The sequence below is a fragment of the Panthera tigris genome, chromosome B2, assembly GCF_018350195.1.
Source record: "Panthera tigris isolate Pti1 chromosome B2, P.tigris_Pti1_mat1.1, whole genome shotgun sequence".
Taxonomy (NCBI): Eukaryota; Metazoa; Chordata; class Mammalia; order Carnivora; family Felidae; genus Panthera; species Panthera tigris.
Genome location: NC_056664.1, coordinates 75,263,125 through 75,280,230, shown reverse-complemented (window position 1 = coordinate 75,280,230; position 17,106 = coordinate 75,263,125). Strand labels below are relative to the sequence as shown.

Genomic DNA, 17,106 nt, shown 5'->3' with positions numbered 1-17,106 from the left:
TCAGATCTTATACATTGACTGTTATTTACTTTATCTGAATTTTAAAAAACTTCTTCTATTTATGCAAATAATATTTTCAAAGTTGCAAAGTTAGGGAATATAATAATAGAAATAGTACCTTGAATGTATAACATCTTTGTCTCAAAAAGGTTAGAACACTACAAATGAATATTCTCATTGTTTTCCAAACAATATGGAAGAGCCTGCATATTATTATCTCTGGGATTTCTCATGTGAAAACCACCTTCTCAATGTGGTTTTACTCTTTCATTTTTATATAAACTTAATTTGCCTTAATGTTTCTGAAATCTCTGATACGCTGTTTTATTTCCACTTATTTCTCATCTGTTGTCATCTCTGTATCTACCAATGATTTTTCCTTAGTTTACTCATGACAAATTCCTGGAGAAGGGATTGGTTATTTATATGTTATAGTATTTGCCTGTAGATGATTCAGTTACAAAATGCAACTAACAAAATGTAATTTTGAAAAATGCACATTAGCACTTTTTCCAATCCAAAATAATATTTGGCCTTATTAACTTTTGATTCAGATTAAATGCAACACTAGCTATAATAATGTTAACAAAGATAATTATTACTAAATGTAATAGCTAACACTTTTAAATAGGGCATATGATATACCAGCCACTCTTCTAAACACTTTAACTCTTAATCTTCTCAGCAACCATTTGAGATAAGTGCTATTAGCATCCTCACTTTACAGATGGGGAAAATGAGGCAAAGAGGATTTGTGACCTGCCAATGATTCTAGACTATAAGTAGTAGAACCAGGAATTAAAGCCAAGCCTTCTGGCTCCTAAGACTTTATTTTTAAGTAACCTCTATACACAATGTGGGGCTTGAATTTACAACCCGGAGATTAAGAGTTGCATGTTTTACCAACTTGAGCCAGCCAGGTGCCCCTCCTGGTTATGCTCTTAAGTGCTATGGTATACTATCTAAACTGTTTCGCATACTGCCTCTTTGTAGTCAAACAAACACTATTTTCCTTCTGTTGATTTCAAGTAGTTCTCAAATCCCACATAGTTGTTTAAGTTCATTGTCATACCCTCCCATATTTTCTTTCCCACAAAGAATATTAGAATTTTAATCATGTTATACTGGTTCTAGAATCTAGAAGTATGTCTAATACAAAGTAATTTCTTGATAGCTGTTTTGTGAATTATGTCTACTAATATTTAGAAAATAACTGTTTTGCAAATTTAATTATGTCTGCTAATATTTAGAAAATCTCAGTGTTCTTTCTTATATGGGAGAGAAACAAAGGTCAGCTTCTCAGCCTCAGAATATAGATAATTGAGTAGTTAACCAACTAAGCTAGTTTATTTACCTCATGTACTATACCCACTTTGTATTCTTATGAACTAATAAAACAGAGATGTTTACCTTCAGAAACATCTCTGTTTAACTTCTAAGCCCTCTCAAATTCATTTCCAGATTTTCATTATTAATTAAACTCAAGTTTTCCTCTCCATTCTAAAAGACAGCCATTCCAGAAGCAGACTCTCTAGTACCTCATACAGTCTTTCATTCATCAGGCCATCTTGTTTCTGAATGTTATCTAATTTTTGAAATATAGTTAAGGTCATGTTTATTTCTGGAATGATGGTTTCCACTCTGAAAAGGTCACAGATCTCAGTCATTCCTTTAAGGGCAATAAACAAGTTAAAAATTGGGGAAGTGGGGCACCTGGGTGGCTCAGTCGGTTAAGCATCTGATTTCAGCCCAGGTCATGATCTCACAGTTTGTGGGTTTGAACCCCGTGTCAGGCTCTGTGCTGACAGCTCAGAGCCTGGAGCCTGCTTCAGATTCTGGGTCTCCCTGTCTCTGCTCCTCCCCGACTCACATTCTTTCTCTCTCTCTCTCTCTCTCAAAAATAAATAAACGTTAAAAAAATTGTTTTTAATTGGTGAAGAAATCCTGGCCAGATAGTCCCTTCCACACCTTCTCCAGAAGTAGTCTAATGGCATCATGTTAAGATGGACACACCTTTCCCTTCTGGTGTAACATAACTGAGATATGATTTGGGACATTAGCTGAGAAGTGCCCAAGATTGGGAAATGTTAGGTCATGTAGAGCCAGTATTTACCCAAGGGAAGGGCTAGAGATAGACCTTTCATAGGTACTGTTTCAGGCTTACATTGGAAATAACCTACACAGACAAAAAAAAAAAAAAAAATCAAAAAAATAAGCAAATTTAACAATTGTGTTTAACAACATCAAGGTTTCAAAAAAGCACTGCCTTTTATAAGTAGGGTATTTGAGACTTTGTCTTTAGTGTTAAAGTTTGTTTTAAAGATATAAAAATTTTTGGACAGTTCTAGAAATTTTTAGTCTGTTAATAATTTAAAAGATTAAAATTTAAAACTCTTATAACTATTTGAAAGTACAAGATGACAAAATAAACTTAAGTCTACGGATTGAATTCTGATTAAATCTTTGCAAAAAAAATGTTCTCTAAAGATATCTTTATGTAAATATTTCAGCAAATTATTCTTATGCAGTCTCCTTTCTTTGGAACTCAGCAGTCTTTTATTGGAATATGACTTTTTTAACAGTGTGATTCTTGTATCTTTTTAAATTATTTTCTTCAGAAAATTACAGTGATGATTTTGAAGATGAGGAGGATATTGATGCACCTTTGACCACTAAAGAAGAGACTAATTCCAAAGAAAATCCCAAATCTGAAAAAATACATGTACCCAAACAGGTGATGCATCAATTATATATTTGACAGTTTTGAAATTTCTTTCATCACCTTAGCTGACTGTCACTATATGGAGAGCTCAAAATACAAAGTTTTTTATTGTCTTTCTCATTGTTGTAAAGCTATAGGTCTCTTAACACTCAGACATTTTCTTAATTCAGGATGTCAATTGTAATAAATTTGGCAATTGATTTTCTTTCTTTTTTTAAAACTTTTTAACATTATTTATTTTTGAGAGACAAAGAGAGACAAAACATGAGCAGGGGAGGGACAGAGAGAGAGAAGGAGACACAGAATTTGAAGCAGGCTCTAGGCTCTGAGCTGTCAGCACAGAGCCCGATGCAGGGCTTGAACCCACAAACTGCGAGATCATGACCTGAGCCGAAGTCAGATGCTCAACTGACTGAGCCACCCAGGTGCCCCTGGCAATTGATTTTCTAGAGGATCTCTTTTGGCAAGTAATTTCCTTAAGCTTTAAAAATTAAAATTTTAATTGAAATCTCAAATCTAATTTTTAAACAGGTATATTAAGCTACACTTTCTTTGGTAGATCTTGTCCTTGTGAAATACAAAAAACATCTCTCCTCAGTATTTATGCTAGTAGTGACATTACTGTCTGAAACTTACTAGACTAAGATCATGAATTAATTCATTACTTCATTCATATTCAGTGTTGCTATACTTCAGATCTCTTCTTAGTTCTTAGCAAGATTGGCTAAGGGTATTACTACATAATGTCTGCCATATAGAACTCTCTGAAGCTACCTATATTAACAAGTAGGATAATTACTATTTGTTATGTTAGTCTTTTTTTTTTTTTAAACGTTTATTTATTTTTGACACAGAGACAGAGCATGCATGGGGGAGGGTCAAAGAGAGAGAGGGAGACACAGAATCTGAAACAGGCTCCAGTCAGGCTCTGAGCTGTCAGCATAGAGCCCGACATGGGGCTCGAACTCACGAACCGCGAGTTCATGACCTGAGCCGAAGTTGGACGCCCAACCGACTGAGCCACCCAGGTGCCCCATTATGTTAGTCTTGATCTATATAGTCAGGTCTCTTTGGGGACTGCATGTTAGGATTACATGTTTTAAACATGTGTGAAACCATAGATTGTCTAAACAGAAGCAAGAAATACTTCCCAGGTATCAATAGATACTCTCATTTTAAATATACCTGGTGCTTTGTCACTAGTTGTCTCTATATCACTCAGTTTAGTGGGGAAAATAAGACCTTTAGAAATACATGAAGATTAATGTGATCTGCTGGCTTTCCTTAGAAGCTTACTAGCATTTATATTTGGAATATGGCAATTTAAATATTTTATGAAAAATAAGTCAGTAGAAGACACAGTGGTTTGATATATTAAGGAAATATAGGGGTGCCTGGGTGGCTTATTCAGTTGAGCATCCGACTCTTGGATTTGGCTCAGGTCGTGATCCCAGGGTTGTGGGATTGAACCCCACGTCAGGCTCCATGCTGAGGGTGGAGCAGGCTTGAGATTCCCTCTCTCTGTCTGCCCCCTCCCCTGCTCAGGCATGCACTCTCTCTCTCTTAAAAAAAAAAAAAAAAAGAGAGAAAAAGAAAAGAAAATATAGGCCTGCATAAAAATGTGTCAGTGTAGAATGAATTAAAGCTCTGTTATTATGGAATAATCAATCCTACATGTTGCCTATCCAAGTGGAGAATGTAGGTGACACTAATTATAAAACTTATTCTAACGGAACTTATAATTTTGATAAATTTCAACTATCTTGCCATTTGGTGGCCTGCCTCTTTGAAAATTTTGTCTCTCAAAATGTAACTGAAACAGACTACAAATTATAGTTGATCATTAATTTTGAAAAGAAGAGAAAAGTGATTGATGATGTTATAGCAAGAATCTTATATAAAGTATCCATGTTATCTTGGAGTTCAAAAAATAGAATTTCTAAGCAAGGTGAATGAGCAGATGGCATCAAGATTCTTTAAACAAGGCTTATAAAGGCCTAAATTAATTGGTAATTGCTACAGTCCTGAAGTTCTTTCATAGCTATGTTCTCTAGTCTTGTAAAATTATTAGTGAATGGGAGTAATAAAAGAAATCTGGAAGATACATTTCTTTCTCATGATGGAGTAAAACACTGGTTTTCAAATTTTGCTACTATTTGCATTGTGGGCATTTTATATAATTTTGGTTTCAAATAATATGATTATTTTCTTCTTTTAATTAAGGAAGAAGAGAAAACTGGCATGCTGGCTAACGGTAAATATTACATATTCACATATTTAGATAGCAAAAATTGGTCTATTCAGAATAGTATCAAAATAATTCTGCACAAATTGCTATGTGTCTTTTGTTTTTAAATATCTTTAATGAATTAAAGTCCACAGATTTTCTCAATGATAGGTCCCTTATGCTTGTCTTGAATCCTTCCTGTTATATGTAAGAATATATTATTTTTCTAAACACTAGGAGCAGATGGCATTATGGGTAAATTCTACCAAATATTCAAAGATGAATTCATATCAATTCTTTTTAGAATCTTCCAAAAAAAATGAAAGAGGGAATTCTTCCAAACTCATTCTATGAGGCTAGCATTACCCTGATAACTAAAACCAGACAAAGACACCTCAAAAAAAGAAAACCACAAGAAAGCAATCCCATTTACAATACCATGAAAAAGAATAAAATATTTGGGAATAAACTAACCAAGAAGGTGAAAGAGGTGTACACTTAAAACTGTAAAACATTGATGAAAGAAATTAAAGAACACACAAATAAATGAAAAGATACTCTGTGTTCATTGATTAGAAGAATTAATGTTAAAATGTCTGTATTACCTAAAGTGATCTACAGATCCAATGCAATCCATATCAAATTCAAATGGCATTTTTCACAGAAATAGGAAAAATAATCCTAAAATTTACATGGAACCAAAAAAGACCCCAAATAGCCAAAGCAATCTTGAGAAAAAAGAATAAAGCTGGAGGTATCACACTTCCTGATTTCAAATACATTACAAAGCTACAATAATCAAAATAGTATGGTATTAGCATAAAAAAACCACATATATCAATGGAATAGTAATCAGAATAGTATGGTATTGACATTTTAGAAAGACTCATAGATCAACGGAAAGTCCAGAAATAAATACATGCATATATGGTCAATTAGTTATTGATAGTGGTACAAAGAATACACAGTGAGAAAAGGAATAGTTCTTCAGTAAATAGTGTTTGGAAAGCTGGATAGCCACATGCAAAAGATAAAACTTGACCCTGTCTTACCCCATACACAAAATTGAACTCAATGGATTGAACACTTGAACATAAGACCTAAAACTGTAAAACCCATAGAAGAAAACATGGGATAAGCTCTTTGATACTGGTCTTGGCAACAGTTTTTTAGATTTCATACCAAAAGCAGAAATAAATGAGGTTGATTGCATCAAACTAAAAAGCTTCTGCACAGCAAGGGAAACCATGAACAATATGAAAAAGCATTCTGTGGAATGGGAGAAAGTATTTGCAAACTACATATCCAATACAGGGTTAATATTCAAAACATACAAGGAACTCATACAAATTAATAGCCAAAAAATGGCCAACAGGCACATAAAAAGATGCTTAACTTCACTAATTATCAGGGAAATGCCATTAAAAACCACAGTGAGGGACAACTGGGTGGCTCAGTTGGTTAAGTGTCTGACTTCAGCTCAAGTCATGATCTCATGGTTCGTAAGTTCAAGCCCTGCGTTGGGCTCTGTGCTGACAACTCAGAGTCTGGGGTCTGCTTTGGATTCTGTGTCTGCTTCTCTCTCTGCCCTCCCCTGCTCGCTCTCTGTCTCTCTCTCTCAAAAATAAATGAACATTAAAAAAATTAAAAGAAAAAAACACAGATATTACATCATGCTTGTCAGGATGACAGTTTTCAAAATGATTAGAGATAACAAATGCTGACTAGGATGTGGAGAAAAGGGAACTCTTATTTGCTGTTGGTGAGAATGTAAACTGGTATAACCACTACAGGAAACAGTATGAAGACTCCTCAGAAAATTAAAAATAGAACTATTACGTGATCCAAAGTCCCACTTCTGGATATATATCCAAAGAAAACAAAATTATTATCTCAAAGAGATATCTATAGCCCCCTGTTCTTTGCAGCATTATTTATAATAGCCAAGTATGGAAACAAGCTAAATGTCTGTCAGTGGATGAATGAAAATGTGACACGTATATACTAATGAAATGTTGAGTCCTAAAGGAAATTCTGTTATTTGCAACAATATGTATCACTTGGCTATATTAAATAGCAAGACAAAGGTGAATATTGCATGGTATCACTTACAGATAGAGTTTAAAAATAAAAGTTGAACCCAGAAACAGTAGAATGAGGTTGCTAGGAGCTGAGGGGTGGGGAAAATGAGGAGAGATTAATAAAGTATAAACTTTCAGTTACAAGATTAAAAAAAAAAAAGTCTGAGAAAAAAAAAGTCTGAGAATCTATATAACATAAGTACAATTGTGTTTGTTATATAATTAAAATTTGCTAAGAGAGTAGAACTTAGCTGTTCTCACCAAAAAGGTGATGCATGCCTTAATTAACTCAGTTGTAAGAATCCCTTAACAATTTACATAAATCATCACATTTTCCACATTAAATATATTACAGCTTTGTTTTTCAGTTATACCTCAATAAAGCCAAAGAGGGGAATAAAAAGATGGTTAATTAACAATAGAAAGTGTAATTTACAGAGTCTCAACCAGTGGTTATGTTGGTATATGTTTAACAGCTGTATTCTGGAAGAAAAGAAAAAAGCCTGTTTTGGACAGCCTGCTTGCGTTTATGGTGTAAACACTTAACATCATAGATGATTTTAAGACATCAATATGAATATGCAAATCAGTCAATATGTTAAAACACATTAACAAAATGAAAGAAAATACATTGCTCCACCCATGTCATTGCAAATGATAAGAGAGTATTATGCTAAGCGAGATAAGTCCAAGAAGGACAGATACCGTATGATTTCACTCCTATGTGGAATTTAAGAAACAAATGAACAAAGGGGGGGGGGGGGCGGGGAAGAGAGAGGGAGGTAAACCAAGAAACAGACCCTTAACTATAGAGAACAAACTGATGGTTACCAGTTTGTTGGGGGGATGGGTTAAATAGCTGATAGGGATTAAGGAATGCATTTGTTTGATGAGTTGTATGGAAACATTGAACTTCAACATTCACTGTATTGTACAACTGAAACTAATATTATGTTGTATGTTAACTAACTGGAATTTAAATAAAAACTAAAACAATAAAAACCCTGGAGCATCTTACACACAAAAAAATCCATTTGACAGAGTTCAACATCCATTCATGATTAAAACTCTTAACAAAATAGAAATTACACAATAAAGGCCATGTGTGAAAACTCTGTACCTAACATTTTAATCAAAGGTGAAAAACTGAAAACTTTCTCTTTAAGGTTCAGTATAAGGCGAAGATTCCTCCTCTTCACACTTCTGTTCAGCATTGTACTAGAAGTTCTAGTCACAGCAGACAAGAAAAAGAAATAAAAGGCATCCAAATCAGAAAGGAAGAAGTAAAATTGTATTTATTTGCAGATGGCATGATCACATACATAGGAAACCCTAAAGACAACTGGCAGAATTAATGAATTAAGTTTCCAGATTAAAAAAAATCAACATACAAAACTTAATGTTGTTTTTATAAACAAAAAACAGAATAAAAAACTTAGGAATAAATTTAATCAAAGAAGTGAAAGATTTTTACAGTGAAAATTAGAAAACATGAAGAAGACATAGATAAATGGAAAGACATCCTGTGCTCATGGATTGGGAGAATTAATACTATTAAAATGTCCTGACTGCCTAAAGTGATATACAAGTCTATGAGGTAATCCCTATCAAAATCCCAATAGCGTTCCCTATAGAAATAGAAAACAATTTTAAAATTCATAGGGAACCACGAAAGACTCCAAATAGTCAAAGCAAGCTTGAGAAAGAGCAATGCTTAGAGGCATCATCCTCCCTGATTTCAAAATATATTACAAAACCATGGTAATCAGAACAGTATGTTATTGGCAGAAAAGCAGACCTATAAAACCATTGCAACAGAATAGAGCCTAGAAATAAATACACGCATCTGTAGTCAACTGATCTATGACTGATCTACAAGAAGAGGGCCAAGAACATACAATGAAGAAAGGATAGTCTCTTTAATACAGGCATACCTCATTTTATTGCTCTTTGCTTTATTGTGCTTCACAGATACTATGCAGCGTGGCAACACTGCGTCAAGCAAGCCAATATATCAGTGCCATATTTCCAACAGCATTTGCTCACTTCGTGTTTCTGTGTCAAATTTTTGTAATTTTTGGAGTTTTTCAAACTTTTTCATTATTATATTTGTTATAGCAATCTGTAACTAGTGATCTTTGATGTTACTTTTGTAATTGTTTTGGGGCACCATGAACCATGCCCATGTAATATGGCAAACTTAATCTATAGATGTTGTGTTCTGATTGCTCCACTGACTCTTACCCCATCTCCCTACCTCTCTTCAGCATTCCCTATTACCTGAGACCAACAATATTGAATTTAGGCCAGTTAAGAATCCTATAGTGGTTCTAAATGTTTTAAGTAAAAGGAAGAATCAGATGTCTCTCCCTTTATTTTTTAAAAATTGTTTTAAGTTTTATTTTGAAAGACACCAAGACAGTACAAGTGGGGGAGGGGCGGAGAGAGAAGAGACAGAATCCCAAGCAGGCTCCGTGCTGCCAGCACAAAGCCTGATGTGGGGCCCGAACTCACAAAACCATGAGGCCATGACCTGAGCCAAAACCAAGAGTCAGATGCTTAACTGCATGAGCCACCCAGGCACCCCACACGTCTCTCACTTTAAATCTGAGGCTAGAAATGATTAAGCTCAACGAGGAAGGCATGTCAAAAATCGAGATAGGCCATGATACACTTGATCATCCAAGAGTTCTGATAGAGGTATGAGATTCATGTTATTCCCATGCCCGTGTTTCATAACACAACATCCATTCTACAGCCCATGTATCAAAGAGTAATTTTGATGTTTAAGTCTTACTTAAAAATTACATTTCATAAAACTATAGTTGGGCTACTTAGTGATTCCTCTGATGGATCTGGGCAAAGTAAATTGAAACCTTCTGGAAAGGATTCACCATTCCGGATGTCATTAAGAACATTAAGGATTCATGACTTAGAGGAAGAATGTTCCCAACATATAACAGGAGTTTGGAAGAAGTTGATTCCAACCCTTGTGGATGACTTGGAGTGGTTCACAATTTCAGTGGAGGAAGTTAAGTGCAAATGTGGTGGAAGCAGCAAGAAAATAAGAATTAGAAGTGGAGCCTGAATGTGTGACTGAATTGTTGAAACCTTAGGGTCAAACTTGAAGGGATGAGGAAAAGTAGATTCTTGAGATAGAATCTCATCCTGCTGAAGATGCTGTGAAGTTTGTTGAAATGACAGCACAGGATCTAGAATGTTACATAAGCCTCATTGATAAAGGGGCAGCAGGGTTTGAGAAGATCAACTCCAATTTTGAAAGTTCTGTGGGTAAAGAAGTTCTCTATGCTGCAGAGAAATCATTCGTGAAAGGAAGAGTCAATGTGTCAAACTTCACTGTCGTCTTGCTTTAAGGAAGTACCACAGCCACCCCCAGCTTTAGCAACCACTCCTGATCGCTCAGCAGCCATCAAGACTGAAAGACCCTCCACCAGCAAAAAGATTACAACTTGCTAAAAGCTCAGAGCTTTACCAACCTTTCTAAAACAATAAAGGCTCAGAGCCTGGAGCCTGCTTCAGATTCTGTGTCTCCCTCTCTGTCTGTCTCTGCTCCTGCCCCGCTCATGCTTGCTCGCTCGCTCTCTCAAAAATAAAACATTAAAAAAAAAACTTTATATGTGGAATCTAAAAATGTTACACTTGTAGAAATGAGAGTAGAATGATGGTTACCAGGAGCTAGGGGAGGGGGATATGGGAAGATGTTAGTTAAGGAGTACAAAGTTTCAGTTATACAAGAGAAGTAAGTTTTGGAGATCTAATGTACAACAGCATGATTATACTTAATACTTGAAATTTGATAAGGGGAAATCTGAATTGTTGTCACCATACGCACACACAAAAGGTAACTATATAAGGTAAGGGATATATTAATTAACTTGATTGTGGTCATTATTTCACAGTGTATACATATGTCAAAACATCAAATTTACACATTAAATATATACAATTTTTTGAGTTTATTTATTTTGAGAGGGAGCGAGCCCGCACAAGTGAGAGTGGGAAAGAGAGAGAATCCCTGTCAGCACAGAGCCCATCACAGGGCTTGAACTCAGGAGCCATGAGATCATGCCCTGAGCCATAGTCAGATGCTTAACCAACTGAAGCCACTCAGGCGCCCCAAATATATACAATTTTTAACTGTCAACTATATCTCAATAAAGTTGGGTGGGGAGAATACCTTTTTGTTATTTTTCACGGGCCCTTTGCATCCCACACATAAATGTACATTAGATTTGTATATAAGTATAGTTATGTGTGTTAATGTGATCATACTTATTACAGATATATGATTATATACTCTTTACATGTAAATATCTTTGTTTTTATACAGCTTGCATATGATTAAAATACTAAATTGAAGGAACTGTACAATTGCTCTAATTTTTTTTTTTTTTTTTATATTGTTCTAGTGGTACTGCTTGATTCCTTAGACTCTGTTGCAGAGGTCAACCTTGATGAACAGGACAGAGCAACTAAGCCAAAGTCCCTGCCAGAAATGACTGATAATGAAATGACAGGAACAGGTAAAAGTGAAAAACTGTTCTCTAAATACATAGGAGTTTATGACTAAATGACTTTATTTCTAGATAAGGAAATATAATATATAATAATATATGTAATAGCTATATCAACAATAAAAATTTAAATCCCACATTTTTTACCATATTTAACAACTTAAGTAATCTGAATTTGATAATGGTGACACTTAATGCTACTAGGCCAAGTAAAGTCTGTTTTTAATAAAAAATAAATGTATGAAAGCTGTTGATACAAAGTGTAATACTATAGGTAATATTAAATAATTTTCTCTGCCCCTCTAGAGTATTCTGTTAAATTTGGAACATGTAGGAGAAATGAGATTTTGGTCTTACTTTGCTTTTCATTTTTTCCTCTGTGCAGGAAAAAGTTAAATCACATTCCAAAATTCTAATGTACATTGAACCATGCCTTTTCAAACTTGTAAAGCGGTGGAATCCTTACCTGCAAATGAAATCTCATGTAGTATTCTCTGTGTAGATAAAAATGGTGTTTTATCAGTATAAATCTAAATGTTTACATTTATAATGTTTATTTATAAAGTTAGTGAGAACAGTAATGGTATTTTGAGTTTTTTTAAATCATAAGTTTCAGATATTTGTTGTATTCTTTTTTTTAAGTTTATTTATTTTGAGAGAGAGAGAGAAAGAGAGCGTGAGTGGGAGAGGGGGAGAGAGAGAATCACAAATAGACACTGCACTGTCTGCACAGAGCCCATCACAGGGCTCAAACTCACGAGTGGTGACATCATGACCTGAGCCGAAATCAAGAGTCAGACGCTCAACTGGCTGAGCCACCTACCCACCTCAGATATTTGTTATATTCTTTTTTTGTTGTAGTTCTTGTATTATCATCAGACTTCTGATATGTTTGTATATTTTATGTTTGTTGTATAATGTAAAAAAAAATCTTGGTTTACTGCATAAATGTTGCAAATGAGAACTTTTTAATCATCTTGCTTTGAAAGTCTCAGTTGACCAGTATGGTCAATTAAACCAATCCAGATACTTGGAACAAAAGAGCAATAGAAATGATAAATCCCTAGTGAACTCTAAACATCTGCTTGCATTTTATTTTTACTTTATTTTATTTTTTATTTCTTCTTTTTTATTGGAGTATAATATACCCATAGAAAAGTTCATGTATCATAATAGTGCCACCTGATGAATTTTCATAGCATGAATACACCCATGTAACCAGTAACCAGATCAAAAAACAGAGGGCAAAGTCCACTCAAGGTCTTATTTGTAGTTACTGCCGTTCCAAAAGTCACCACTATCTTGTTTCATCCACTTCCATTTAAAAATATAAATATGAAAGTAAAAAAATTACAACAAAATCATGTTACTCATTTGCTTGTTATTACCCAGTTGAATATTCACCATAATGAAATCATGTGCTGAGCACATGTTCTTCAGTCTTACTGTTTAAGTAGATGTCACATATGTGTTATGATAGTCAACCTTACATGCAGTTTTCAGTAAGTCGATATGAATTCTTTAACTCTTACATTTTTTAAAAAATAATTTATTTTTGAGAGAGAAAGAGGGAGTGAGGGAGGGGCAGAAGGAGGGAGAGGACAGAGGATCTGAAGCAGGCTCTGTGCTGACAACAAGAGACCCCTATGTGGGGCTCAAACTCATGAACCTTGAGATCACGACCTCAGGCAAAGTCGGACACTTAACCATCTGAGCCACCCAGGTGCCCCCGGCATGAATTCTTTTAAAAAGACCAATATAGAATTAAAGCTTTTCTAATCAGTGATACGTTATAGGAAATTCATATATATACAGAATGGTCAGAGGAACTGCATTCTAAGATGTACATGAAAACAAAGCAGGAGGCCAAAGTTATCACTCTGATGGTTTTCAAAATATTCCATAAATGGCACATTGGAATGTACAGATTAATTTCTATTTTTATGTGTTAAAGAACAATTTAAAATGAAATTTCAGTCAAACATCTGTAGAATCCATGATTTTCTCTGAGAAACTATGATTTTGTAAAACATGGTATGAAAACCACTGCTGTAGGTTATAAACAATTTTTTTTAAGGTATTGCTGAATGTAAAAACTCTAGTAAGATGATTCAAGCAGTTTTATAAAGGTGTAGTTTTCTGGTCTTATTTCTTAAATGTTCTTGACTCAGAAATAATTTGTTATTACTGGAGGATATACGATCTTATTGTCATATAGCCTTAGATTTGTATTTCCAGCCTTGCCAGTTATCAGCTGTGTGACACTGGACAATTGATGCTTCTAAGCCTGTTTCCTCTTCTTTAAAATGAGACCTTGTGTTGGTCAACTGAGGGAATGTGTAGTGCCTAGTATATTGTTAAGATTCAACAAGCAGTAGCAACTATATGGTTCTCATCACTGTTATTTATATCAACCCTCTATTAATGGTAGAAATCATAATAAAAAACCTGAAGGCATACAGTATAAATACTTATTAGTTGTGGGGTATTGAGTTTACCTACTATTTCAAAAATACACTTGAAAATCTTCAGATCAGCATCTGAACTTGTGTTAAGAACTGAAAAATGAGGGGCGCCTGGGTGGCTCAGTCGGTTAGGCGTCCGACTTCAGCTCAGGTCATGATCTCGCGGTCCGTGAGTTCGAGCCCTGCGTCGGGCTCTGTGCTGACAGCTCAGAGCCTGGAGCCTGTTTCAGATTCTGTGTCTCCCTCTCTCTGACCCTCCCCCATTCATGCTCTGTCTCTCTCTGTCTCAAAAATAAATAAAACGTTAAAAAAAAAAATTAAAAAAAAAAAAAGAACTGAAAAATGAGAAGGTTGTTTTGTTTTTTACCACTTTCTTCTAGAATTAAGAAACCTCAGTTTAGTTGATACATTCTCAAAGACCATCTTTTTAAAAAGGTATTACTTTTGAAATTCTTTGTGCTTTATTGTTTTAGAAAGGTTGGTAACTGTGAAAATGGGGGCCAGATCCAGCTTTTTGCTTATTTTCATTTGTCTCATGGGCAGGTACCCTTTTGTGCGATGACTGCATGACAGGAGCAGTCCCAGGATGACAGTATTACTTCACGACTAGATCCTTGTCTCTGCATCAGAGGATTTGACATTTGTCAACTTCCTAAAGTAGAAAAATTAGGGAGCTTTTAACTTGTAATAATATATAAAATAACTACATAAAGTCCTTTCTTTGTAAGTTAAAAAGCAGAGAAGTCAGCCCTTTGCTGATGAAGCTACATCTATTTTATTTTTAAGCACTATTTGATGAATCATGAGTATAAGCAGAAGAGGAGACTACTCACCCTTTTTCTCTTCTTTTTCCCCACTCTTCTATGACTCTTTTACCTTTTCTCTAATTTTGAAAATTACAGCATTGGTAGTAAAAGGTACAAAATGAGTAAGAAAAATACTTATAAAATTTTAGATCATTATTGTCATATTGTCTTAAAATTCTTTTCTCCAGAATTTATTTATCAATTGGTAGGAGGAGGAGAAGGTTAATAGGGAAGGAAGAGTGAACAATGACATCAGGTTTTCTATTTTGGATGACTGGGTGAATAGTGATACCATTCCCAAAATACGGATAGTAGAACAAGTTTTGTTGGGGAATACAATTAATTCCGTTGGGAATATGCTAGATTTGATTTACTTATAGAACAGTGTAAATATCTGTTAGAAGGTTTAATATTCAAAAAAGAGGTAAGGACAAAAGACATAGATTTGGGTGTCACAAGCATATGGGTAATAGTTGAGCTAAGGGTCTTGATAAAATTAGCCAGCTAAAAAAAAAATAAGTGAGAGGTTTAAAAAAGAGGGCTAAAGGTGGAACCCTAAGATGAACCATTTACCAGAAAGCACAAAGAGGTAGCCATCAGAGTGCTGGGAAGCACAGGAAGAAGAGGCTATACAAAAGAAGCAGTTCCCAGGAAAGCACAGTGTCTGACGTCTCACAGGGTTGGAGAAATTGAAGATGGCTAGGTGTGACTATTAGAAAATTACTTTTGATTATAACAGCTTTAGCAGGATATTGGAACACATACTGGATTGCAGAGTTAGAGGAGTGAATTTCAGTTAAAGAAATGCAGACTGTAGGATACTTGGTGGCACTGGGAAGCAGAGAGAGAGTGCAAAAGTGAGAGAGAATGGTAATGGTAAGGTAAAGACAGAATTCTTGAACGATTTTGTCAGTTAGGAAATTTAGGGATAGTTGTATCCAATGTAATGGGGTTGATTAAGGGTAGTAGGAAGAGAAGGCAGTAACCAGTGGAATCAGAGTTCACAGTTACCATGTCAGGACACATCTTACCTTGCTAAAGAGTTATTGAGCGTTATGTTTTCATACTGGTAGGCTATAGCTACGTATTACCAATGTTTGTATTTAACTCTTGTGTTTATAATGTTGCTGTTGTCCTACAACCTTGTTCACCATTCCTAACACACTAACGGATGCTATTAGTGGTTTATGTTTCTCACGTATTTGTGTGATTATACTGGAGAGTACATTTATTTCAACAGGTGTTTCTTATGGACAAAGCAATAGTGACATTGAAGCTCTACATCAGGCTTATTGTCAGGTAGCCCAGTCTTTGGGAGATACAGATGAACAAAGAATTGAGAGTAATGCATTGGAAAATACCAAGAGCTCAGTGAAAGATTATCCTCAAGAAAATGAAGAGTCCTCTAAAAACATCTCTACTACAGAATCTGGTAAAAGTTAATTTGAGACCTTCTCTGAAGAGTTTCTCTTGTGGTATAATTCAAATAGTTTGCTATAGTGATTGTTTCTCAATCTCTGAATTTAATTTAAAAGGTTTGCTCAAATGAAATTTGGGAATCAGTAGTTTAACTATAAAGTTAGAGCTGAACACAAGATAAAATTTCACTTCCTCTTTCAGTATGCCTTGACCAAATCAGAAAATCACCTGAGTGTTTGCACATTTTTTATGCTTTTCCTTATGCATATACTAAAGTAATTTTTTAAATAGAGAATAATATTTGGGGATCAACTAAATAATATATTTAACAAATGTGTGTGCATGTATGGACATACCCATACGCATATATTTGATATTGATGTAGATGGATACGTCAAATATATAGATATATATATTTCAAATATAAAAATCAAAGGAAATTTTCTTGGTACGAGTAAGTTTATAGTGGGAAACTGGGTTTACTGTATATATCATTTTGTTAGTTCTGTTGGTCAGAAAAAAATGTAATCTTAGTGGGATTAGACAATAAATTAAGCAATTCACATAATTTCGGGGGTTGCTATTTTAACTTTTTTTCCCTCTTAGATCTGCCCACGGTAGAGGAGTTGATGAAACCTATCAGAATAGATTCTTTTGGTGTCAGTGGTTTTGATTTACAACCTGTCAGGTATGAGATTTTTTGAAATGGATTATACAGATTGTTTATTTGCTTATTTTGCTACTGGAAACTTTTAGAATCATTTGTTCTGCATGCTCATTCCTAGTGAATGATTTAACGAGTAGCTTATATGAGTCTGCCTTTGAGTCACTGCTCTCCTTATTAGTAGTTC

At 34.7% G+C, this 17,106-nt stretch overlaps 1 protein-coding gene across 5 annotated transcripts in view; it reads left to right on the top strand.

Moving 5' to 3' along the window:
• CEP162 (centrosomal protein 162) overlaps positions 1-17,106 on the top strand; it is a 113,855-nt gene that overhangs the window by 23,616 nt on the left and 73,133 nt on the right. For all 5 annotated transcript variants that reach the window (XM_042986755.1, XM_042986757.1, XM_042986754.1 and 2 more), the window contains 5 exons: positions 2,619-2,734; positions 4,946-4,976; positions 11,461-11,574; positions 16,077-16,268; positions 16,862-16,943. In XM_042986755.1, coding sequence (XP_042842689.1) covers positions 2,619-2,734; positions 4,946-4,976; positions 11,461-11,574; positions 16,077-16,268; positions 16,862-16,943 — 535 coding nt within the window. The remainder of the gene's footprint in view (positions 1-2,618; positions 2,735-4,945; positions 4,977-11,460; positions 11,575-16,076; positions 16,269-16,861; positions 16,944-17,106) is intronic.